Genomic DNA, 27493 nt, shown 5'->3' on the forward strand with positions numbered 1-27493 from the left:
TTTCGTTATCTAATCACAGATAAAGAACAAATGACTCATAGCATATCCGTAATAAAGAAAAACAAAACTAGTGAGTGTATTCGTGTACTGAAGAAGCAGTAACGTTATCTGTCTAACTTCCTTCTACATTTGTAAGCTAACGAATACAAATAAAATAAAATAAAAAATTCAGACGACCAGCACCAAAAATCCACACCAGTTTTTCAATAGATCCTCCCACCTTCAAGGTACATCATCAAAAAGAGGAATTTCAAGTCTTTAAACCACAAAATCACTTGAAAGACAACTGCGTCACCACTGCATGAGATGAGTAGGCATGTTAATGACGGATGTAGTGATGGTTACTTTTTTATGGCCAGAGTGCCGCATTAACATACACATGCACTGACATCATGTCCAAACACAGTGCACCACATCAGCTTTTTCTCTGGGAGTCTGTGTAGCTAGAACACAGCTAGGCTGCCTCAGTCTTTCATTTCATGGAAAACGGTCACACTTTCTAGAAAGCAGTTTGGCATCTGGTGTGGTGTGATCTGGTTTCATTATCTAATCACAGATACAGAGCAAATGACTCATAGCATGTCTGCAATAGGAAAAATAAGCAAAACTAGTCAATGTATTTCTGTATTGTAAAAACCTACAGCTTCTTAGCAAAAATCCACACCAAAGCAGCTGTAGATCCTCCTATTTTCAAGATATGTCATCAAAGGGGGATTGCCGAGTCTTTAAACTGTAAAACCTCGCGAGAGGCTACTGTGAAGGTGGTGAGTAGGCATGTTTACAAAAGCTGTAGCAATGGTTCAATTTTTTATTTTGGTCGGAGTGTCCCATGAACATGCACTGACGTCATGCCCTAACACTGTGCGCTACATCCGTTAATCTCCACAAGTGAATGAATGGCTAAAACACATTGGCTAGGCTGGATCAGTCTTTCATGCCATGGAAAATGATCTCAACAGTTTTTTTCAGGGAATTATTTGTTCTTTAGCATCTGATGTGGTGAGATCTGGTTTCATTCTCTAATCACAGATAAAGAGCAAATGACTCATAGCATATCTGTAATAGAGAAAAACAAAACTAGTCCATGTATTCATGTACTGTGGAAACCTATGGGTGCCTCGATTTATTTATTGCTCACAGCAAGTGATGTCATACCAAGCGACGTCCTGAACAGTGGCTTCATTCAGACTGCCCTCTCCCAGTTAAGGCCCAAACAAGCAGCTGCTTAGCGACGAAGGCAAGCTACAAGCCGGCGTGTTGTTATTTGTTTGAGGAATCGGAACTATGAACATGCCAGACGAGGCAATGTGCAAAGCTTAACTTTTAATCGAATGATGACATGGACTGGTGTAATCATGCACTCATACATGAAAACATCAAACATTTATTTTACAAACAGAATAGCTCTTCAGTCAGATTTATTGCTCATTTTTTGACAAGCATCAACTTTGAAACATTCATTGCAAGGATGAAGTCAAACTGGCATGTATGATACCCCTTACAAGACATTTAAAGATATAGCTTTTCTTTGGCAAACATCTTATAGATGGGATTATCTTATATTAATATCATAAAAAAGTTAAATGCATTTTGCCTACAGGTTGCAGTTCATGTATTACAACAGCCTTGGTTACATGATAGTAAATAGCAAAAAACAAACAAACAAACAAACAAACAAAAAAAAACAACTGATTCAGTTCATAAAAATATTTTGCTCTACTTGTGACTGACAACCAAATTCTAAAACGCAGAATATTTTATACATATTCAGCCAAATGTATTTACAGTAAAAACAATGAGTTTACATTCAGGGGATTACCATGATGTTGAAGAGCACCATGCACTGAGAGAATGGCTCTGTTATTGATATAAAAAATGCTTTCTTTTATACACTTCAGGCCACAATAAAGGCCATTTAATATTTTTAGGCACATAAAATATTCCATGACTCTTACCACAAGTATGTCAAAGCTATTACAAAATTAGTGCCACAAATTAGAAAAGTGCCATCTTCCCTTTGTGAAATGTTCAACAAAAGTTAAATTCTTTGGTTACTAAATCACATATTCCATGTCCTTAGAGGACACTAGCATATTTACAAATATCTTGCATGTTATAAATTGTAAAAATCAATTACAATTCTCATCCATGTGCTCAACATATCTAATATGGCAAAACCCACTGTGAGATGAAGCACAATATCCATATTCCTAGTTATATTAACATACACAACGGGGAAATCCAAGTGCAAGTCTTGCATTTTCTCCTCACAGTCTCTAATAGAAATAGATGTAAATATCTGTAGGAATGCCAAAAATGTTAAGAGACATATTAGAATCAGGCAAGATGTAGAGATACAAAAACTTGTACTAACCTTAAACAAGCTATTAGTAAATTCAGACTCAATGCAGTTTTATTTTAGCTGAAGGCACACAGGCTTATGTAAGGATCATTGTTTGATTATTTACAGTGTATGAAAAAACGTTCTTAGCTGTATTTTCTACAACACTAGATGCTGATATCATAGAATAAAATATACAAATGTAAAAATATTAAAAAATCTAATTTTGCAGAGAAACTATATACAAAAGTAAATATAATTCACTGGCAAGAAGTGCATACTTTGCATTTAAGGATTCTCTGTAAGAACAGTGCAATTAATTACAAGCAATTCAATAAATGCACAAGGGTTTAATCAAAATGGGAACTTGGTGTCATCTGTTTAAGGTTTATTGGTTTAATTAACTCATTTAATCTTCTATTTAGGTATCAAATGTAAACAGAGGTACGGTTCATTCAAATAATCATAAATGGCTTTCCTTCAGAACGATGTGCCCATGCTTTGGAGAATGTGGCACCAGTGATCTACACAAAAAGCCATGCAGGATGAAGCAACTGTTCCAGACATACTAAAGTGAGAGTTTACTGAAGTGAGCCAGAGGGCTATGAAATATGAAATCAGAGGAGAACCAAATGGATTTAACTCATTTTATCCAATCTAAACTGTTTGTGAGGCTTTGGAGAACATAAGCCACTGACACAATGACATATGAGGTCAACCCTGGCCACATTTCATGACCAGTCAGGGCTAGATTTTGGAACCGCAAGACTGTTTAAACATCAACACACTGGTGTCCTAACAGCTGGTTCAGATGGTGTTTGGTTGTGCAGGCTATGAAGCTTATTCTATTTGGCTTCAGAAAGTTTGCAGGTCAAAAAGACTTCGTAGCAGAGGGGCGGATTACTGCTCTCCTCCTCACAGTTCAACGGATGGTGGTGGCAGTGTCTGTAAAATGAAAGATGAGCCGGGGAGAAACAGGCGCTGCAGAAGTCCCACATACTTCCTGCTGCATTCTTTCTTTATGTCTGTCCTCTGCTGTGCACGCCTGTCAGATCCTTCCTTATGATCTCATTAACTGAGGAAAAGAGACAGAGAAGAGGGGGTCGTTTAGAACATGAAAGAGGCAACTAGATAGAGCAGCATGGCGCTCATTCAAAGCTCAAGAGACACATAATTGGTACTCTGAGGCTCCATTCAAGGAAATACAACCCAGTAAAGGTCTGCTTTGTCCTTGACTCCATCGTGCAAACCTACTTTTAGGAGTTTGGAACGTACTTCCCACTTCTTAGAAAAACAGACTTTGACAAAAAGATTTTTTTCATTCCACTCATCTGTAGGCAATTCATAGGGGAAGAAAATTTAAAAATGAGAAAAGAAAAAAGGAAGGAAATATAACAGATGTTCTTATCAGAAGAATAGTTCTACCATACATTGATATCACCATACAAAACATGCTCAACACTCCAGATGAGGTCAATCAGACAAAACATGTTTTGTGTCCAAATTTGTTTCTTTAGTTTTGTGCTGGAGCTATGAGGCTCATGTAATTAACAAAAACTAAAAGTCAAGTCACCCCAATCTTTTCCATAAATACATCTCCAAAACTTCTTTCAAACCAGTTTGATGCACTGTGAGCTAAAAGAAAATGTTGAAACCTACACTGTGTAGTTGCTATGGTCAGTGTTGTATTGAATCTGGCTATGCTTCGAATGCACGCTAGATATAATCCACGATTCCTGTTGTTTCTGTTTCTGAACATATATCTTCAGTTCAAGATTAACAATTACTTAAAAGAAACAACAGAAATCAAGAACATAATCTGCATCATGCAGCATGACGTGTGTACAAGCAGTCGAATTTCAAACACCTGCGGCTGATCAGTGTTCAAATAAAGAATGAAGTTTTGTTCATTTTTTTAGTTCACAGTGAGCCATGCTGTGTCCTAAACCACAGTGACAAGTCTGTATGACCTTACCCGGATGGCCCTGGATGGGGTTTAAGTGGGATGAGAGAAGTTTTGAGGATGTATTTATGGAAAAGATTCGGATGACTGTTGACCTCTAGTGTTAGTCTCGTAGCTCCAGTGCTAAATTAAAGAAGCAAAATTTGGACACAAAACATGTTTTGGCTGATAAACTAAATGTGGAGTAAGTGGAAAACTGTGTACATTAGATTTTTTGCCAAACTCTTCCTTTACAATGAGTGGGGGAGCTCTGTTCCCAGAGGGCCTGATTCCTGCAGTTTGGCGATTTCCCTGCTCAGACACACCTGATTTAACTAAGCAGTTAATTATCAGTATCAGTCGTAGTGGCAGAACAGAGAAATCGGCAAACTGTGCTGGACATCGGCCTCTTCCCAGTCCTGCTTTAAGACATACAGACCAAACTGCACTGACCTAGGTTGACCACTAGAGGGATGACCTCTATGCTATTATGTTGCCTCAGCATGCAGTGAAGGCTCTACACTGGCAATCATTTCCTGTTCTTCCTTTGACTCCACTCACCAAGTGTGCACAAATGGAAACTTTTATGGCCTCCACATGATAAAAATAGCATCAAGGTGTGTGGGGTGGTTGATATTATCATGATACACAGGAGGGGGACCCACCACCTAAGAAACTCTGCCCTACAAGTCTGACCTAACGTAGCCATCATAAGAACAAAGCCATGTACAATTGTGTAATCAGGGAATTAACTACAATTGGATTACAACAGTGTGGTTACCCTGACTTGTATGTCATACTCTGACTACGCCAAGGGTGAGAAATACGGTAGGTCTACAATATATATAGAAGTTGTAAGTGCACTTTTTTGCGTGTGGTAAATTTCACCTTTCTTACAGTTTCTTTTGCTACTGTTTATATTCTTTTAGCACACTATAAGTTAGACACTATAAGTTAGACACTTTAAGTTAGACAAGTTAGACACTAAAAATCAAGTTGGGATTAAAAGCTTTACATTTCAAAAAATGAAAAAAAAAAGAGTGCATAGTTTGTGAACAGGTGCACTTCTTATACATTTTATAAATCTAATTCTTCCATAGCCCTAACAGCAACTTGCAAATTAAGGTCAAACAAAATCCAAGTATTTTAAATCAAACTTGATTTCACTCCACTGTGTTGCCTTTCTTTCAAAAATTGTACAAGCAAATTTTGAGGTTGTCCTTCTGCAAATTTTAAGGTTGTCCAGCTGCACATTTATTTATTCAAAGTTAATAAGCTATAAAACGTTCCAGGCTTGTATCTGGATACAATTTACAACAAGTAGAAAAGCTTGTTCATGTGCACTTATTCGTTTGTGATTTAGTTGCAAAAGCTCAGAACGTTTCTTAAGAAAACAATTTAGCATGAAATTCAAGTATGCTTTATAAATAAGGCCCCAGGTGCTGGCTAACTTTTCACCTCAAAAGGGGGCTGATTGAGTGTTGTGCTATAACTAGGGTTTAGTAGAAGTCTTTTATTATTCTTTTAGGATATTTTCAGTGTCACTGCATCTCTCTAAAGCACAACTAAATATGTCTGATTAATGAACAGTACACAAAATAAAGTGCTTTTATATCAAAAACTCTGCTGAACAGAATCTGTACAGTTCTCTAAACCACAGAGGTGCCAGCAATGGCAGATTGTCACTGAACTTAGCTGTGCATTCCCACAGTCCAAGTAGTGTCAGTCTGAAAGAATGCACAGCATGAAGAACATGTTGTCCAGCCTGATAGGCCACATCCTCTGAGTCGTGTGAGTTTTTATCAGTGCATGGCAGCTCCAGGCTGGAAGCCCTAAGTGTACCCTGGCACTGCAACACAATGCTCAGCGCCACGGCCTAGGTTTTAAGCAGCAGGATACTGTAGAGGGGCGGCACACCACACTAGAATAACAGGCATCAGACAGCAGTTCCCTTTTCACAGCTTAAGAAAATAAACTGTTATGCTGCCATAGCAGCTGTGCAATATTTATGTGACATTTGTGAGGGATGGACTAAGCAGTTAGCTTAATTATTAATCATAAATTTGAATATTTTATGGAAGGTAAATATTAATAAGTATCTTATTTAGAAGAAATGGACAGGCTTGTACAATAAGTTTAAAAACTACTTTTGACTTTAGCTTTACAAATAATGCAACTGTTCAACACAGGATTAAAATCAAATCTTAAAATCAGTTTGCCACAGTCGTCAACAGCAACATCTGTCAACCAATCACAAATCAGATGAGCAATAATGAAAGCCATTTTTGATGAACATGGTGCCTTGTGGTAAGAACATCTAAATATTCAGTCAGTTTGCTTTTTACCACTGACCTGCATGGGACACAGAGGAAAGGTACTGTAAACTGTAGCAGTTAGTCATTATCCTGCACTGTTGCCCAGACTTACAAAGTGGCATACTGTAGCTATTTTACTTTAAAACTAAGTTTATCATTTCTACTTGATTGCCCTTTTAATTCCTCACTTTGTGGAGGATGAACAGGGGCTAGCGGTTTAATAATTGTAATTTAAAAATGTTAATTTTATTAGCACTGACCAATATACGTAGCATCTGAAAGATCTATGAAATGACCAAACTCAAATTTAGTAATAATAAAGATAACAAGAACTATTATAAACTAACTACACTGAAATTGAAAATATTCATTGCATACTGTAGTATCCCTCAAATCATTCAAGTAAACTGCAATTAAAGAAAAAATGCCAGTCTATTAGCTGTTTTTTGCTGATTCTAAGCGCTATGTATGGATGGCATCTGTTTTCCCCACTGCGTCTTATCCACAGCAGATGTGCAAGGGAATTAAACTAGAAGCAGTACTAAACTGTGGACAGTAAATCTAAACATAAGGTCTTGCTGTTGCCACAGTCTCCAAATACCTGTTTATACAAGCAACCAATGGACTTCCCTCTCACAACTCACAGCTGAAAAGAAAGTTTTCATGTCTGTGACCAGGGCCACAGGATTTTCCAACGTGTAAAGAGGAGGGAGGGGAAAAAAAAAAGGCAAGACAGCTACAGTACATAGCTGACCAATGTACGAAACAGAAGGGCTATAGGGAGAGGCGTGAAGGGCTGGCATGCACTGGGCGTTGGAAGCTGGCAAAGTGAACGTGCTGACCAGCCTGTACAATGGATGAGTGTCTGGCTAGAGAGTGGAGAACCAATGAAAATGCTTGTGTATTAAGCAAAGGTGGAGAGATAGGTGGAGCTCAGTAACTAACTCAGACCATGATGTCTTTTGTGTATGCATGTGTGACTGAATGGTGTGTAGTAACGCGAGCGCCTCTGCATGCATCGTCTGTATGTGTTTATCAAATGCAGAGTAAAACATAGTGTCTACATTGTATGAAAGTGAGTGGTTGCATGTGTATGAGTATGTGGTGTCGGGGCATGACTGACCGTGAGCAGAGAAAAAAAGCCACAGAGAAGTTGCAGAAGCAGACAGGAAGAAAGTAAACCACAAGCCTGGCCACTAGACCCCTTCCCCAGCAACCAATCCTAGAGACCAAGCAAAGTAAAGGGAGCAAGCGGGAACAAGTCCTCTTATAGCAACACTTAATACATTTCATTCTGGCTATTTCAATGCTGCTGCCATACTGTCATCGTATATCAGGTGGCCAATAATATCAGCTGATTTTGAATTCCTCCAGATTTATCAGGATCTGTGGAAAAATCTGATGTGACAAGGATTTTTCCTTTCTGAGGATTTACTTACATTTATATACTTCTGTCAGTTTTTTTAGAGACTGCTTAGCTGAGAGTCACCACTTATTCACAGGTTGCATCCAAATCTAACCTTTATGAAGAAATCATAACACAACAAAATCTGAGGGTATATTTACATTGTCAGTACTTTGATGAACAAAAAATGTACATGTGCAGTAGCTTGTCTCTGTATAAAATACACTCCTGCTGCATTTTTCACTTGTGTGACATAGCTAGTTAAAAACAAAACTATTGCAGAAACACTGTCCTTTACCGGCTGCTCTACATAGCTTTTGGTTTTAAACCAGCATAAACAAGCAGGAAAACAGCAGAAACAATGCATTGAGAACCCAGAAAGGAGCAGGTTACTGCGCATGCGTTGGAGCAATATGAAATCATAGTATATTCACAACACTATACATTTTGCAAAAGCAGTCCACAAAAAAAACCCCAAAGATATAGGTTCTGAGTGTAACCCACTATACCCATCTCAAAACTGCAGCAACTGCACTGTAGAATATTTAAGGAACTGTGGCCAATTTTGATTATACTAGAAACATTATGAAATGTCAAAAACACCCTAAACAGGTGTTGAAATCATACTAAGATATAAAAGGAGAATTCAGGAAAGGCCTGGTCCTTCATAAACAACGTTGGGTCACTTGGCACTTTGCTAAAATGTATCAACAGTGTAAAATTCATGTTCCTCAGAAAGGGATTGAAAAGATTTTAGGTATTTTACCCTCTACAATGCATAATAAAACATTCAGGCAATCTGGAGAAATCACTGCAGAAAAGGTTCATGGAAATAATTAAGACTGCGTTCTGTGGGCCAAAAAAGAAAAGCACTATCCAGAGTGTTGCTAAACTTCAAAAGTCAGTCATGGTATGGGGGGTGGGGGTGGGGGGTGGGGGTGGCAGTTTAGTGGTTAACTTGCACATCTGTGAAAGCACCATTAATGCTGAACACATTTTGTAGCAACATATGCTGCCTTTTAGGTGCCGTCTTTTTCAGGGACGCCCTTGCTTATTTAAAAATAACAACACAAAGTCACATTCTGTTTGTGTTACAACAGCATACCTGCATAATCACAGAGTGTATCTGCTGAACTGGCCTGCCTGTCTCCCTTTGAAAACATGTGGCACATTATTAAGCTCAAAACATGAAAACGAAGGCCCCATATGGTTGTGAGGTGGGCACTTGTATAACAAAAGAATGGCAAAACATTAGGCTTAGACTTTTTTCTAAATTAGGCTGGACCAACTGGTGTCTTCTGTCCTCAAACCTTTATTAAGTGTTTTTTAATTGGAAAGGTGATGTAACACAGTGGTAAACTTGCTCCCACCCCAACTTTTATGGAACATGTTGCAGGCATTGAATTTGAAATGAGTTTATATTTAGAAAAAGACAAAAAGTTCACGATAAAACATACAATGCTGTGTCTCTGTGCCCTTTTCAATTTAATTCAAGTCCAACAGAATTTACTAATGAATGCTGTCTTTTTTATTTTATTTTTTATTTCAAATACTGTCCCAACTTATTTTAGAATTGGGTTTGTATTCAAGATTTTGTCAGTTTCTCCTGTTTGTTTGAGCAAAGCATTTTTTAATTAAAACTACTGGAGTCTTTTGGAGAATTTCTGGACCATGTGAAATGACACTGTCCGATATTACCAGTTTTTATCTTATTATCAGAATTTTTTAGCTCCATAAAGTCAGTAACAGTTATCACTACAAGCACATTCCATCATTCCTTTCAAAATACACTATGTTCTCTAATCAATAGACACATATCTGCAATAAACTGCTACTCTTATTTATATTTAAGTGAACATTCCCATTCTTAGCGGATACAAGTGACCTGTAACTAATGTGCACACCCTACGTGCTTTATCTAAATTATTCTCCCACTCTCCATCTGGAAGAACTTCACCTCTCCGTTGCCTCAGGGTTAGATTGTAGTCTGGAAAGGCTTTGAGGACTGTGTAACTTTGAGCACAAGGAGCCAGGCCTGTTTAAAGCCCCCACAACTGTATCCAGCCCATTTTTTGTTTATGTCATGGATAAACCTTGATGACGGGGAGAAAGGATTTGAACTGAAATCACTTGTTTGTGGCAGAAGAAATATCTGTTTATATCAACTGTGCATGATTGCATGGTTAGCAGGCACCATGTGCCCATTCCATTTTAACCTCTTGCCAGCGAGAGAGTTTACAATAAGATGCCTTTGGTTTATTGGCTTGCTATGAAGAAATGGAAACAGATTTTTATACAAAAGGGCAAGAGATGTTGGCTGGATAGCTCAGCAAATCTCTTTTGAAAAATACACCACAGGTTTGCTCATAGTGAAATGTGTAACAACACATCTTGTGCACAAAGTTTCATATCAGACGCAACCACAGAAACCTTCATGGCCCTTAGCGAAGCCACTAACGAAAAGAGTGATGAGAAAGGCACACTGGTTGACTCATATGAGAAGTGAATGTGTGTGAAGGCCTTGGAGGACATCAAATACTGAGATGTTTGTGGGCGGAACCATACCTTGACACCTCTGCTCTGACAGACATATGGGACTTTCTTCAATTCTCATCCTTCCTGTACCTAGTGACCCAGGCCTCCCCCGTACAGCAACTGCTACTGTGCCACCAGTGAACATCACTGGCCTGTCTAGATGGCGGCAGAAGTTATTTTTGAAGCTGTTTAGTGGAAGCTCATGTTGAAAAGAGTCAGCATCCACAGCCACCCTTTTAAAAAGCACTTACAACCACTCGATGAGGGAATTCCCCAATTAGCGGCTTTATGAGATTTCCAGAGTGGTGTTAAAATTCTAATAGTGCTACCAGATCCACTTGGACATGAAAGCATGTTGAACAGCAGAAATGCATTAGAGTCTCGAAGTGCCTGCTAGGATCTCCCTGATCAACACCTCATAATGAAAACATCAAACAGTTGGGGTCTGGGGGCACCTCTCACAGTAACTTGCTATTAATGTAGCAACAGCAGCTCCGTTGCTGTTTACTGAGGGAAACCCTATTAGGCCATCCAGAAGAAATTCCATCTCTGGCCCCCTTTTTCTCTTCTGCTTCATTTTTTCCGTCCAACATAGCCCCTTCCTTTTCCTGAGGACTCACAACCAATCACTATCTTGCAGAGATCGAGTTGGCTTTCTGGAGGAGCACAGCAGCTGCAAATAGGAATTCTGTGTGCCAGATTGGCAGGAGCGTGGCTGGTGGAAAAAAGCAAATCATCTCGCGGGTTCCCCTCACAGAATTGAGGGGCGTAAGGCCAAGGGGAAGCCCTGGCCAAGTATAACAAACAAAAAGGCTTTCCCCAGCTCTCCCAGGCAGCTCGTTCCACTGTTTGACAATGGTTACCATGGAACTTGTTTTGCACATCATAACAGTGTCAACATATCCAAGAAGTCCTGAACTGCTTTTCTCTTTTTTTTGGGTACCCAAGGTTGAAAAAGCTCAAGTTCCTGCTCTGAAGTAGAGCCAGTGTAACCCTAAAGCCGGGATGTCCTGAAGCACAAGGGAAATTGTGCCCCCTAAACTAGTAACTTGTGATACAAAGAATTATATTGGAATTTCATATTTTTCTATGCATGTTATCTGCCAAACCATTGTATGGCTTGGCATGCTTCCACTGTCATTACTAATCAATTGAGCTGGACACTAAGTGAAAAAGTTAGAAGATGATCTAATCTATTCTGTAATTAATCCCATCTATTATCCCTGATATTAATTCAGCCTGATGGTAAAAGGCCTCTTGTCCTAGCTGGTATCCACAGGGCAGATACATGTGAGAAAGTGAGTGAAAGAGCTGAAACAGGCTGAGAAAAAGAGATCATCGAATGGAGAGGAGACAGACCTGACAAGGACGCTTCCTGCTATTGTTTCAGTGCTGAAACAGCATGACAGTGGCCAACTGGTGATCTTCATCACAGTAAAGAACATCACATAGTTACTTCTCACCCTACCAGTACAATCCCCAGGACTGTTTATAATAAAAGAGATTTGAGTGTTCGGTAAGTGACAAACCAGTTATTTCATATTTTTTAGAACAGTTTCATCTCTGCATCTATTTATGTCTGTGCAAAATAATATCTTCTTCTTTTAAATGAGCTAATTTGAATGTGTAAACATAACATTATGCCTATAAAATATCAACCGCATATTAATCATGTTGTCTTGGAAAGTGTTGCATCTTGCTGAAATACAGTTTGCCTGGTCAAATATGGCCAAAAGAAAGTCAAGCTATATTTAAGCAGACTGTAGTACCAACAAAATAAACTTGCCAACTGTTTTAAAATCAGATGTTCTTGGTTTTGTTACGGAATATGAATATGTCAGTGATAATGGAAGCAGAAAAGCAGACCTGCTATTTATTAGCAAACCTGTAGATGACATGATGCACAGATGGGAATGAAGTAGCAAACATGTACAAGTGAGCCTTGGCCAAACATACTAAGTATGGACCCTCACCAGATGGTTGGTGTTTACAGTGTGTGACAAATAAAATATCAAATATGAAATACTTAAAACTGTGTGAGGGAGAGACCAAAATGCAACATTCTGTGCTGTACTGCTATGTATTGTATCCCATATAGACACTGAGATAAATGTTTGTTATAGTGTTTGCTCTTTTATTGTAAGGGCACCTGGTTCTGAGTTGAGTTCTCTGGAACTCCATCCTGCCCACAAATTTGTTTAACCACATGTATTCCGCAGCTGACTGCAGGGACTTTGTCCAACTGATGACAAAAGATATGCCTAACAACAAACAAAATACATGTCTAACAGACATGTACTTACCATCATCCAGGTAGGCCTGATCCAGGTTCTCCTGTTTGATGGTGACTCGCCCAGGCAGGGAAGCTCTCTCTTCCTCAGTGGGAGAACACCTCTGTGGATCAACCTGGCCAGGAGGGGACCTGTCTTTGGCAACTCTCTGCACATAGGGCTGCTGCTGGATGACGGTGGGATAATGCTGAGGGTGGGGGGCCTGTGCTGGAGCAGGGGATCGGGCAGCTGCTGCTTGAGCCCCATGCTGACTGTAGCCCTCACAGTAGATGATATGCTGATGTTCTGGGGGTGGTGGGGCAGGGGGGTCACCCCCTTGCAGTAGGTGGTGGTTGGTGGGGGAAAACTGAATGATGGAGGGATGCTGGGTAGAGGCATGCTGGCCACTCAATGGAGAAGACTGGGCTGGGGAACCAGTATGGACCAGAACAGAGCGATGCGGATCTGGCACCATGCTGACTCTGGACTGGGAGTAGACGCTGCCGCCTAAGTTCTTCTCAGCACGGGAGTAGACGATAGCGGGGCTGTGCTGCTGGAAGCGGAGGTCTGGTGGGGAGATGCCAGAGCGTGACTGCTGGCAGGACGCCAAGCTGGGTACCAGGCCACTATCTGGGTTAAGGACTGAACGTGGATTATGTTGGTAGTAGGAATGGGGTGAAACTCCCATGATCTGAGACATTGCAAAACCCATTTGTCCAGACTCATACTCATCCACTGGCTCTGTTTTGATGGATGGAACTGTGGAAAGTAAAAGCATTTTCCATTGCGGTTAGGGATAGGCAATATGGCCAAAGTATGATATCACAATACCTGATAACATTTTTATTATACACTAAACGTAATGCAATACTTAGTTTTTCATACCTATGAGAACAATGCTTTTTCATGTTTTACTGTGCACTGTACATGTAAATTAAAGAATATATGGTCAGTTAAGTTTATGAACATTATCACCCTTTGTGTCTTCCAAATAAATGTTCAAATATAAAGCCTTTCTACTTAGCCCAATTCCTTTAAACAGGCATCTGAAGCAAATACATTACTATTTTTTAAGATGTATTCAGCAAACACATTTGACAGACCTTCAGAAACAGCCATTGCTAATCCACAATTGTCTATAGACTATAAATGAATGGGATTTCGAATACCACAGGTTTACACTAGTCTTTAGGATGTGCACTTTTTCCAGGGAACCATTCTGCTCCCTCAGCACATCGATAAGCCCTTTCATATGCTCTGAGCTGAAAGTAATCCCAAAGCAATTAAAACACTGTTTTAATGTTGTGTATCAGCAAAACAGTGTGTTGACTTGACCTGTGTAAAAAGAGGACCTGTACTGCATACCTGGCAGGGGTGTATATGTGAAGTGCTGAGGCTGACCGCGCTTCCTTTTCCCATTGATCACACAGAAGTTGACCTTAGCTGCATGGCAGATAGATGGATCTCGATAAGGAGGCACCTCAATGAACAGCATGTTCTGAGAAAGAGATGCATTTCCATTAGTGCTCTCTGTGGACTGTGTACACTGGCAATAGTGGACTGCAGTCTGATTTTAACTACATTTCTCCATGAATTTGCTGTCAAATTGTAATAAATGTCTACCTTCTGTTACAACCAAGATTTTACTATGAACTCTTTGGGGACTGATCATCACAAATGACTCTAGTGCATAATGTGACCTAACCACTTTTGTGAATTTCAGAAATATTCAAATACAAAGCAAAAAACACAAAAAAAACAAAAAAACAAATAGGGGCCAGGCATTAAGCCATTAAGGGGGCTTCACATCAGTAGCAGCAACTGTACTTACTGCCTGACTTTTGTCTTTGTCAACTGTGGCCTCCACCTCCCAAATTTGCTGTCCATCTAGAAAGGGGAGAGAGGGAGAGAGAGATGGTGAGGGATGTTTTATTATTATTACTATAAGTTTTAGAAGTATTGTGGGTCAACAATTTTACTGTCAAGTACTACATACGTTTTAATCAGTGACAGACATGAGTCCGCAGCATGATAAAATAGTATTGTGCCTTCAACAATCTTCAGTGGAGAAATACAGGTTCACCCAACAGGTTTGTATATGTTCTTTGGTTGTTGTGGTTTGACCTTTCTGAAGGGACACACTAGCATACCCTATTCCTATCCCTTATACCTAATGAGTCAACTCCTAATCATTGCTGTGACAGGTAAATGTGGGCGATGATTTTTCATGTTTGTCTGTCAATGCCACAGCTCGCAGATTGCTTACATCATGCCTCGCCTACCATCTATGTCCCATACAAAAGAAATGGCAGGGAGAGATTATATCTCTAGCCTCAACCACTTCCTCTAACACCTAGGGCTCACCTCAAGGCAAAGCAGCTAAACGGACAGCCTGTTAAGCCTGTGAATGTTAATAAAATCTATCCCACAGTGGGTTATTTTAAGTGGTAATTCAGTACAAAGGTGACTGAGTTAAGGCTTCTTGGAACACATAACAAGAGAAAATGGATAATGTCATGCCAGAGAACTGCCATCTTCATCCTTAGAGTCTTCAAAAACAAAATATCTGCATATTACAATACAGTATTTCCCAACCCAGTCCCCAGGGCCCCCAGATGGTCCACATTTTTCCTTCATCCCTATATGTTGTGAGTTAGTTTGGAGCAAAAATGTGGACCATCTGGGAGGCCATGAGGACCGGGTTGGGAAGCACTGCTCTAATATATAAATAAAGCTTATATAAAAAATACCTATGTAACTAACAGTGACGTCCAGGTGAGTAAAAATGCTCCCAAAACAGAACCAAATAAAACATTCTAAACAGACTGTTCATTAGGCAGTAATCATTTTTACATCCTTTTCAGCTATTGTGGGAAACCCCTTCCAATGGCTTAATATGAGACGCATATGGCTCAAATGAGTCAGCACAAGAAAGGGGGGATTCCACGCTTGTTGCCAAGTTTACTTCTCAAGATCATTTTATGATCAAGTTGCTCCATTTCACTAACGACAGGTGATGACTGCTCCTTTCTTGGCATTTTTGTTTGTTCCAAAGCTCCCTCTGCAGGAGCCCTCTTTTTCTCTTATATAATTCGCCACGGAGGTTTTCGGGGGTGGAAGCCCAGCTTGGCATACTCTCTGGCTCTCTCCATACAGCTACAGTGGTAGAAGCCAAACGAGTGCTGGCCAAAGACAGCTGTCTCCCATTCAGAGGGATTTCAGAGGCGTACTGTTCCAGAACACTTTGTCATACGGAGAAACCCTCCAAAACAAAGGCAATCCCTTTTCAATCCTTCGCTTTTTTCAAAATTAGCCATTACAGCAGAGTGAAATAATGCAGCAGGGAACCCCCGATGAAAAAATGAATATTTTGATAAATGTGAGAGAGCGAGTGTGTATTAGTACCCGCATGAAAAGAGGGAGAGAGTGAGAGAGAGAGTGTCCTGTTGAAACAGACCCCAGAGAGTTCATGTCTAAATGTCTAAAAGCTGCCCTTGTGCAGAATAGGCGGTCACTGGATTCTATGAGTCACAGCTATACACTGACAGACTAAGCACCTTACCATAGACCTGTATCCAGCCAAGGCCTCAGACACCACAGAGAACCATAAACAAAATCTAGACGTAAACCAGACAACAAACACAAACTAGACAGCACACCTTGGATACACCAGACAGCATAATTTTGGAATTTGTGAAATAAAACAAACTAAAACTTAAGAGTAGGCCATAAGTGAGTTAAAAATTGAGCCCCAACAAGAAGTGTAATAAAAAAGTCTGCACTGTATGGTTTACAAATTCATTGTTTGCCCACATTGAGAAATTATATGCAATGCTGCTAATTTCACCTGTTATGTCTGTTATGAACAGAGCTGCCACTGACCACCTGTCTAAAATGACCACAATTTGTCAAACAAAGGGCAAAGTAACAGAAGCACGTAACAGTCCATCTGTTTCTTGCAGTCAGTGCTCGTCATGCATGAATGACCATTAACGTTTGAATGCACCATAACAATGGCACCTGCAGATGACAGGCCCATTATTAAAGACATAAAGCTTCATGTAATGAAAACATTTTTTAAACCATGTCAGTAACATTTCTGTCAGTGCATTTATTATTCATTTAGATGAGCTCATAAGACCTAAAACACCTGTGAACGTGACTGCCGTGGACAAAGATTCGAAGAGGCCTGTGTGGAGGCCTGTGTGAAATAACACTGCATTGTATCAGAAATCTAAATGTCATGCAAATGTGAGTTTGGCTGATTAGGAAAGGTCACAATTCAAATGCCATTCCTGCATGCTGATATGTGAGATTGAGCTTGAGGCTGTATTTATGAATCTTTAGTCTATATAAAGTATGGTTCTGGTGTTGACTGTAATGTCTGATGTGGTATATTAGTTATCCTTAGACTATTTCTTTAATAAATGTTTGAAACACTAGCATGTGTTCAGTGTTATGTATTAGAGGACATGTCAATGTTGTCTTCTCAAAGGTCTACTTGGCCTGGTTATTCCAAACTTTATCCCACTGACTATTTAAGGAATTTCATCCAGTAGTCAAAATCAGATAGGAATGGTTTTTGGTATTATGAGCACACAAACTGCAAATAATGCAGGTGTACTGCAGTATCAACACATTATTTTTAGACACAAGAGTGATGCAAGGCCATTCAGGCTGTTGCAGAACTTGCAGATAAATGTTATCACGTGTGCAACCATAGCAAGAGTAATTATAACGTATCAGTGCCTAAACAACAGATTAGGGGTCAATCGAATATCAGCTCAGCCAATAATCAGATCAGGTATTTATCACTTTGCCCATCTTTGAAAACAGTATTTAAACTTGCCAATAAAAAGCTTTCTTGTAATGCAAGCGCAACTCTAAGTCAACAATGACTGAAAGAAACCTGGCTCAACGTCCAGCTCGTAGCTTAATGCCATGTCAAGTACAATGCGGGTAACAAACTATGTGTGCATTTACCAAAAAAACAGAGCTGCACATGTGTTCCCTTTTATACCAAGCAGTGCATTGAGGACCTGCTGAGATTGATCAGCACAGTCATTTAGCAAAAATAACAACTTAGTAAGACAACTTCAATTTTTACAGAGAGAGTCTGCACAGTTGTTGCAATGTTCTGTTAGAGTATGCTTAGGGAGAAGCTTGAAGCTTCATTTTCTTAGTTTTGTCACATCTCTAAAGTAATTTTGGATATGCATTACACACAGTGACCAACCTTCAGGATGCTACTCACCATGGGTCTTCTCAGTGAAAATCACTTTGGAGTCAGCACTGAAATTCTTCCCAGTCAGAATCATCTGCTGACCACCCAGCACTGAACAACTGTCCATGTCCTGCTTCTCAACCATGGGCAGTTCATGCGCTGACCTTTGAGCTATTGGGGAAATACATCAAGCACATAAATTACATTTCTATGACGGAATGGTGGCTGTATGATCATTACCTTTTCATCATTATGGAAGACAGTTCAGTGCATTTGTATTCCGTGGAATAGTACCTACTGCTAAGGCTTTTGGAAAAAGGAGATAGGGCTCCAACATTATGAAATGGAGTGGAGACTCTGTTCAAACAAACTCAGTGACCTCTCTGCGAAAACTACTGCCTTTTTCTGACAGACAAAGCCATTGTCATATCTCATGCCAAAAAGGCTATCATACCAAAGAGATAACATTCCCAGTAAGAATAGGTTTGCTATTGCTATTACACGCCTTCTTAGAGATCTGGGCGTGACCTAATGACAATTTAGCATCAACCAGAGATATAAATATCGAATAAAAATGGCTTGTTAGGCCCATAGTTAAATTTAACCAAGAAGTCTTTGTCCGTTGTACTTTTAAACTGCAAAACTCTGCTCTTTCTCATGGACTACCTCATTGTTATATGTAACTATGTCTTCTGTATGTTTGCTGAAACAACAAATTATATTATAATTAACAATTTAGAAATGTAAAAGTTCAAGCTAAATGGTGTAAAATGACATTTTAAACTAGATACCTAAATGTAAATGGTGGATTATTGCCTATTTCAAGTATTTTGGGAAAAATGAGAAGTTATAATATGGTAAACACTTCTTGACATGAAATTACTCACAATAGCTACTTGATCAGTGAGATTAAGTCACCGCTTTTCAAATCTGGGGCATTCTGAATATTATTATTCAGAATGCCCCTGTTCTGTTATTCACCACAAATATCTTGAATTTTACAGCTTTCTACAAATTGTTTAAACCTAAAGAATGTCAGTATCATATTAGAACTGTTTTATTTATGTATTTGTATCTGGTTTATATTATTCAAAACAGTGATTCCAAACTTTTTAACATGTGTAACTACAGCTACTACAAGCACAGCAAGTGAAATTTATGCAGTGTAAAACTGACTGGTAATCTTGCGTTTTTACTAGCTGCCATGCTACAGGATGCTGAATCAACCCTTAATGAGTCTGAGAACTTGATCTTATTTTATCATCAGCAAATGCATGCTGTTAACTGCTGAAATCATGAAACCATGAACCAGCTTCTACTGTCTTATCACCTCACAACTCTGATTCAATATCCGCTGAGGCAAAGGTAGTTGAACCAAATAACATTGACCTTTGGACAGATGTTTAAGGCTCGCTATGATCTGAATCAGTCAGGTGAGTAATACTTCGGTAACAGTGTGGTTAAGCACAGCAGTGACACCGAGCTTTTTTTGACGGCCTACCTGCATGGGACGACTACGAAAACAGCAGACTGTGTTATCTAAATGATACTTTATTCAAAAGCCTCAGGTTTGCATCCTCCTAATGATTCCTGACTCATAGAGCATGTTGAATCCCGTTTAATGTCTAATTCACATCAAATGAACATAAACATGAAATGCATAACCATAGAGGAAGTATTCTGGTCAGACCCTGCCTTTTCCGTATTGACATATGATACTGCAAATAAGACCTTTCAGGAGTATATAAAACAGAATCCCTACTGACCTATGATGACAAAATAAGGCAATAACTTTTACCAAAGGCTGGTCTATGCACAGTCGCCCAGTGTAACATCAGTTATTGTATGGCACACACTGATTAATAGTTATGGACAGAACAAGTTGAGTTAATTATTACTCACAACACTCAATTTCATGTGATGCCACCTGGAGAGACAGAAATTGGCCTCCTGGCTGGGGTATGTGTACACGGAAAACCAGCCGTACACGTGTATTCTTCCTCCCAATGTCTGTCTCGCCCTTCCTCAGCTCTATATCAGCATTCCTGAGCTTCAGAATCCCAGCACAGTCAATTCTAGGAGACAGTCACCAAAGGAGGTGAGTTAACAGCATGATCAGGGCATACATATTTCTTCTAACATGCAACTGAAAGAAGCTGTCTGGAAACACATATGTTCTCACATTGCTTTCATGTTGTTCTTTGGCTCTAGAGGGATCTCAAGGACCTTGGTGCTGTTGATCATCTTCTCATAGCTGGTGGTGGTCACAGTCTTGCCCGTAATGCGGTGCACCTGGTAGAAGGCGTGAGGCTTCAAGATCCGCTCATCTGCTGTGCCAATGAAGATCTGCAAGCCCAGTGGCTCTTTGCCTCTGTATCCAAGCAGCTAAGGAACAGACAATCAAAGTATAGTACTTCAGTCTTATTTACTCTTACTGAAGGTGTTTGTTGATGGTTTTTAAAGAGTACCTAATCATTTCAGTTTAATGTATTCAAAATTTGTCTCTACAGGCTTTATATTCGTATGACCTGTTTTATATACCTGAGACTTACATACCTAAAATGCTATGGCCTACACTAACGCTTGCTGTTCTTATGAAACTGCTAAGCTTACTTGCCAAACCCTGAAGAGTAGGAACCATAGGCACTAACAGTTTAGTGCAAATACACAAATAACCTCACAAAGTGCAAAGGAGACCCTTTTTAACAACACACCAAGATAACTGACATTTCAGATACACAGATGGTCCTGCACCCTTACCTTCCTCTCCCTCTGAGAGTGAAGGGTTCTTTCCAGTGTACTAATTTAGCCCTAGTTTTGCTTGCATGGTGGAACAGAGACACTGCTGGAAACATTAGTATCTCCTGCAACCTTGAATATCAGCCAGCAGGGCCTGTGCTGTGTTAGAGGCCACAGATGTTTTATCTTTGCCGTTTTGCTTCTCTCAAAGACCGCAGGAAATCCATCAGTCACTAGTGATGGCTCCTCAAGAAAGCTCTCACTGACAGCCATACTCTGTCTTGGCTGCTTCCAGTTTGAAAATTCTCATATATCAAAACTTCTCAATTGTGCCAATCTATTACTAGTTTTTGATATATTTTACCGGGAATAACCTATTAAAAAAGTTTATATAACTAGAATGAAAAAGAAGCACTCTTTATATAATATGCTATGGACTTGGGTTCAGCCTGGAGGATAGGCATGTAAAATACTAGTTGACCCAGTTGAAGTCTACAGGTCTAGTAGCAGAGAAATCATGCCATGAGAAATGTCTGTACTTGGATATTAAACTGTCTTACTGGTAATACTCTCTGGTAATAATCTTACTGGGCTATTTACAGGTGCACCAGTTGAAACACTACGAATGAAATGCTTTTTCTTATATGCCCTGTTTTCTTAAGGTAAATAATTGTTTTTCTTTGTTTGACACAAAGGCGAACAGGAGAATTTACATATGCAAATCATAGCAGTTCTCCCTGCGAGAGACAGGGAAACCAACTATGACCTTATATCTTACATGAAGACAAGACAGATGCAGCAGTTAGACAGTGGGTTTATCAGACTAGATCATTCCAAATTCACTTAGCTACTGCTTAAAGAAGTGGACTTTGAAATATCGAGGAGAACGAGAGGAATAATTTCATTCTAAAATGCTATATCTCCATTTGTAACTATTGGATATAATGAGTTTCAGAAAAGAATAACAGCTTAAGTAAAATAGAAAACATACTTTTACCTTATTAATTAAAATACAGAATATACATTTCTTGTATGTGTAAAGTCCACTCCCAACAATGTAGATCATGAAAAAATAAGAAAATTTGCAAAAGTGTTCTATTATGTGGTTTGAAAAAAAAGTGTAATTAATTAGTTTGGTACATGAGATTAAAGTCTCTTGGATTCTGTTTTATTTTATATAGGAAAGACATTGAAATCATGCATTACTAACCATAAAAAGAGGAATAAGGACAAAAATATCAGACTTATCATTTCACTGAAAGTAATCAGGTGTACTGCGATGGACTGGCGACCTGTCCAGGGTGTATCCTGCCTTCCGCCCAATGACAGCTGGGATAGGCTCCAGCACCCCATCGCGACCCAGAAGGATAAGCGGTTTAGATGATGTATGTATGTATGTAATCAGGTGTACCCTGCCTCTATCCTCCTCTATAGAACCAACCCATGTTTTTATGTTGTACTGAATAAGTAACATAAAGTGCTCTGTTTTAAGACTCCTCTACAGCTTTAACTGATAAATTAGCTCATCCATCACATTACTATTTTTGCAATGCGTGATCTGATGGTCTATGAATAGTAAAATGTGTTCTATTTGTGCACTTATTTTTTTACTGTGTACTTACTGGAATAATTTTGGCACTTTTATGATCAAAATAATACAAAATCACTCTGTTATTGAGCATTTTGCTGTGACGTAGCGTGTAGGGACACATAATGAAGTTATGCTTCAATCCAACACATCCATGTCACTGACCAAAACAACAAGCTCCTCCTTTTCGTGCTTGATTCATAAAAAAAATCTGAAAATTCGGAAACACCAACACTGAATTCTGAGAAAGACGTGTACAGTGGAATACACACACACATACACACGCGTACACACTAACAAGACAAATTAGATCAACGCTTAAAAAAAAAACCAAGAGACTACATCGGAAGGAAGTGTGCAAAAACCACAAAGCATGAAGAAGCAACTAAAATTACCCAACCCCCTAAAAGCAAAAATGAACAGGGGTTAAACAACTTGCAAGTATGTTAAAAGAAATCACATATCAATAAAGTACTGGACTCAATTTAAAAAACTGAAAAATCAGTTGAGAATGGCAAAGAGAGAGAATAAAATAAACTGGCACTTAGGAAAGATGTGAAATATCACACTTAATAATGGCATTCTTGCTTACATGATACATTCTAAAACTCACTGTGAATTAAACTGCAACAAGACAATATCAGGCAGTGTTTGTGACTGCAAAAGCAACAGTATTATTTATTTTGCAAACACCCACAGTAACTCAGCTGCAACTTTTCAGTAACAGTGGCATACGTCAAGATCAGCTTAGAATTTACTATGTAGTTAAAAAGCCGTAAACACTGGCTTTGTACATGCAAGCCTCTAAAATGAGCTCTCAGAGCACAGGTGACAGCAGCTCCTCGGCGTGAACTGAACAAACACTGCCATTTGCACGGGCCATCTGAGAACCTGGTCGCCATGGGAGCAGGCAAGCTGTGAGTCAGAACAGAGGTGGGCGAAGTAAAAGCGAGGCGGGAGAGGCAGAGGCAGAGTTCCGGCGGCTCTGAACAACTCCCAGCCTCACAATTGGCTTGCAGCGTGCAGCCTGGACCGTGGTAAGAGCAGGAGAATGGAAAGCCATAAACATGCTGGCTTTGCCAAGGCCTGCTGCAATCTATACCAGAGTCGTGACATCGGAAGCATGCTAGCCACTCTGCTCAGAAGACCAAAGACAGTTTACACTGGGTGAGAAAAAAGAAACAGCAAGAGAACTTTCAAGTAAGCTGTTGCTGAGGGAACACCAAACTTTAAGGAGTAAACAACCTGAAGATCAAGATATTGGAGAGGTGGACCAAAAAAAGGTTGCCAGGATGTGAACACACAATCTCTCTAGCCTGATCTCCATTTGGAGGAATATGTTAAACATTTTATGACACCTTGCCTAAACCACACGTTAAGAAGTGGCAAAATATTTCCAAAACAAACTGAAGTAATTCCCTGTAGTCCTTTAAGCACTTGCATACCATATTTGCAGCCCACTGCATTGTGACTACATGCACAGATTTGAGTTAACAACGGGTGAGATATAAATGAACACTAAACGAGCACACGAAAAAATCAGACTGACATTTCCATAACCCTGACCCGAGGCAATGTCACTTCATACTGCATAATGACAAGGAAATACCACCACACGCAAGGGCTGCCAGAAACAACACCCACCTGGACCACTGGGTGACCCCCAGTGGGAGCTTTGACGGCCCCACGGCTGCCCTCTGTTTCGTAGTGGGCTCTGTGGTGGGGTTTGGGCTGCACTTCAATGTGCAGCTCGTACTGGTCTGTGCGGCTGGGCAGAGGCCACTCCAGAGGGGGCAGGGAGGTCACGGGGATGCTAAGGAAGAAAACAATGGAGATCCAAGCAGATTTTTCACTAAAAATTCACAAAACATTCACAATGTATTTCTTTACCAAAAGAAAGAACACTTACAGCAATGCAATGATGCTACATGGCTTTTATATAAGCCTTGATTCATTTTAATGACTACAAACCTGTCAGAAATTCCCAAATTTGAGTACACAATCTTTATTGCTTATATATATATATATATATATATATATATATATATATATATATATATATATATATATATGCACATCAATGTCTAGAATGTGGATGAACCAATGCCATGAACATATTTTTTTTATTACCAGTTTTATTATCAGTATCTGACCCCTACACATTGTTAGATGCAGTGTTAGCACCAATGTTTAACTTTCAACTACCTGCAGATTCCAGGCACCAACTGCTTGGGCCAGATGGAAGGAATGACAAAGAAGGGCTCAGATTTGGTTTTGATGTCTTGATCACACGACACCAGGTAGCTCTCAGCATGGTTGTCTGGGTAGAGAGTGTAAGGCTGCTGGTTGGTTTTGACTATCTTGGTGGGTACTGAACCAGGTTGTCCAAACCCGTTAATGACCTCCACCAGGTTACTGGAATTATAATGGCTGCTGGGGTGGTGGTCATCATGGCCGCCATGGGGCGAAGGGCTGCGTGAGCGAGGCCCAGGAACCAGGCTGGGGTTTCTGTACATGTCGTAGGTGCGCTTGCCCTGGGGGGAGGTGGAACGAGAACCAGGCCGGGGGGAAGGGGAGCGGCCCAGGTAGCTGTCCTCAGCCAGACCGGTGTGTGGTGAGGTGCCTGGGCTGGTTCGTGGTGAGCCTGTGTGGATGTTTTGAAGGCGAGGACACAGCTCCCCACTCACTGCCTGTCCACTGCTGGGGGACACGCAGGGTGAGGCAAAGGGGGAGTAGGTCTCAGAGTGCCACGAAGCAGAGGAGTTACTGCTGGCTGGGCTAAGACAGAGAGGCTCACGGTAGATTGTGGTGTCTTGGCCGGGCACAGTGAGCGTGGGTCTAGGACTGGTGTTCACTAGGTGGTTATGGAGCGAGTCATGGCCGTGGTTGTAGTGCTCGCGGGACGGGGTGATCTCGATCCTTGGACTCAGGGCTTGGCCGCTAGGCCTGGTGTGCGCCAAGTAGTTTTTAGCCTCCAGCTGCTCATAACCAGAAAGAGCCTCTGAGCTGGCCTCAGTGTACGGGGAAGGCTCCTCCAGGGGGTATGGGAGGCTGCTGGGGGTGCTGACGACCTTGTGTGGGGGAAGATCGATCTCATCTAAAGAGAGACAGAGAAGGTCATGTAGAGAGGGTCAGGGAACCTTAAATGGAGAAACTTGAATGGTGTTGAATGGTGGTATTATTTGCTTTGACATGCAGCAGCCACCAAATCAAGAAATGCTTGATTGCATGATTCAGACAATTACAAAAGTTCTTCATGTTTCTAAATCAGTAACATCACACCAAAAAGAAGCCTAAAAATGCATAGGAGGAACAGCAAGAATGCAATGAGGAACAGCTGGCCACAGGGTCTGGTATTTTTTGAGGAACCATCTCAGATTAACTTAAACCTGCCAAGGTGATATTGCATGAATCCAGGAACTCAGCATGTAGAAAATGCTCCATTACTGAGGAATGCTACAGATGGATATATTTCCTGTTTCACAGATATACACTCACTGAACTCTTTATCAGGAACACCTCTTTATATCTACACTCATTGTCCATTTTATCAGCTCCACTTACTATATAGATGCACTTTGTAGTTCTACAATTACAGACTGTAGTCCATCTGTTTCTCTGCATACTTTGTTAGCCCCCTTTTACCCTGTTCTTCAATGATCAAGACCCCTATAGGACCACCACAGAGCAGGTGTTATTTGGGTGGTGGATCATTCACACCATTGCAGTTACATGTCACTGCGGTGGTGTGTTACGTGTTGCACTGGTATAGTGGATCAGACACAGCAGTGCTGCTGCAGCTTTTAAACACTGTCCACTCACTCTCCACTCTATTAGACACACCTACCTTGTTGGTCCACCTTGTAGATGCAAAGTCAGAGACAATAGCTCATCTGTTGCTGCATAGTTTTTGCTGGTCATTTTCTAGTCTGTCATCGGTGGTCACAGGATGCTGCTCACAGTACTCTGTTGACCAGATATTGTTGGTTGGTGGACTATTCTCAGTCCAGTAGGTGTTTAAAAACTCCAGCAACACTTCTGTGTCTGATCCATTTATAATACGCCATCACCACATCAGTGTAACTGCAGTGCTGAGAATGATCCACCACCCAAATAATACCTGCTCTGTGGTGGTCTTGTGGGGGTCTTGACCATTGAAGAACAGGGTGAAAAGGTGCTAACAAGGCATGCCGAAAAACAGATGGACTACAGTCCGTAATTGCAGAAATACAAAGTGCTCCTATATGGTAAGTGGGACTGATATATATAGACTCTCACTCTCACTCTCTCTCTCTCTCTCTCTCTCTCTCTCTCTCTCTCTCTCTCTCTATCTATATATATATATATATATATATTTAATATTGACTACAGGTTAAACTGACTGAATTCCATGTAAAAATCTGCAAAAAGAACAAAGACTAAAAGTCACTGAGCGCTTATATTATTAATTATATTTTTTTTACCACTAACAAAGCCCTGATTCTCATGAGATCAGCAACAACAGAGAAACATTTTAGAGGCATCCAAACCTTTAGGCTCTCCCGCGGGAAAAGTCGCTGCAAGGCGGTTCATAGTCAAACAGGTATTCAAACTCCAGCTCATCTGGGCAGCTCACTTGACTGAGCTCTCCCGCCAAGCCTAACTCACTGCAGTCTTGATCTTTGTAAAAAGAGCTCATCTGTCCCAACCGGCGCGGCTTAAAATAGGACCATGAAATAAAAACCGAACTGAAAGTGAACCGAAGCAAACTAGAAAAAGAAGAAGAAAAAGAAACAAGAAAACTCCACGCAGCGCCTAAAGCCGAAGAACAACCTGTGGAGGATAGTTAGTTTACTAGCGCCGTGTGAGACCGTGATGTGGCCGTGACTGGCAGCCTGAGCTTCCGCCCTCTCTGCCACACCACCGGCCTGAAAGGCGTGTCTGTTTTTTCTCTGCCCGATAACTAATGACAAACAGAAGCGGTAGACTGAGGCCTCCTGTTGATAGCTCACAGTTATGATGAGGAACACGGTTTCTTTCTCACTCATACCTTTCAGGCTGCTCGTCTCGACTGTGACCCTGCGTACTGCTGCCCCCGGGTGTCCGACACCAAACATTGTTCTTTACAGACGGCGCTGTGAACCGTCATTAATTA

The 27493-nt window shown here is 40.4% G+C and overlaps 1 protein-coding gene across 1 annotated transcript; it reads right to left on the minus strand.

The window, feature by feature from the left end:
• Positions 1-1353: 1353 nt before the first annotated feature.
• On the minus strand, positions 1354-27493 carry nfatc2a (nuclear factor of activated T cells 2a). The gene is given in 11 exon segments (XM_036591745.1): positions 1354-3416; positions 12842-13567; positions 14174-14306; positions 14640-14695; positions 18063-18203; positions 19935-20107; positions 20215-20417; positions 24004-24172; positions 24565-25456; positions 26889-26910; positions 26912-27493. Coding segments are annotated over 11 exon segments (2697 nt in total). The 5' UTR covers positions 27038-27493; the 3' UTR covers positions 1354-3360.

Source organism: Colossoma macropomum, unplaced genomic scaffold (genome assembly GCF_904425465.1).
Source record: "Colossoma macropomum unplaced genomic scaffold, Colossoma_macropomum, whole genome shotgun sequence".
Classification (NCBI taxonomy): Eukaryota; Metazoa; Chordata; class Actinopteri; order Characiformes; family Serrasalmidae; genus Colossoma; species Colossoma macropomum.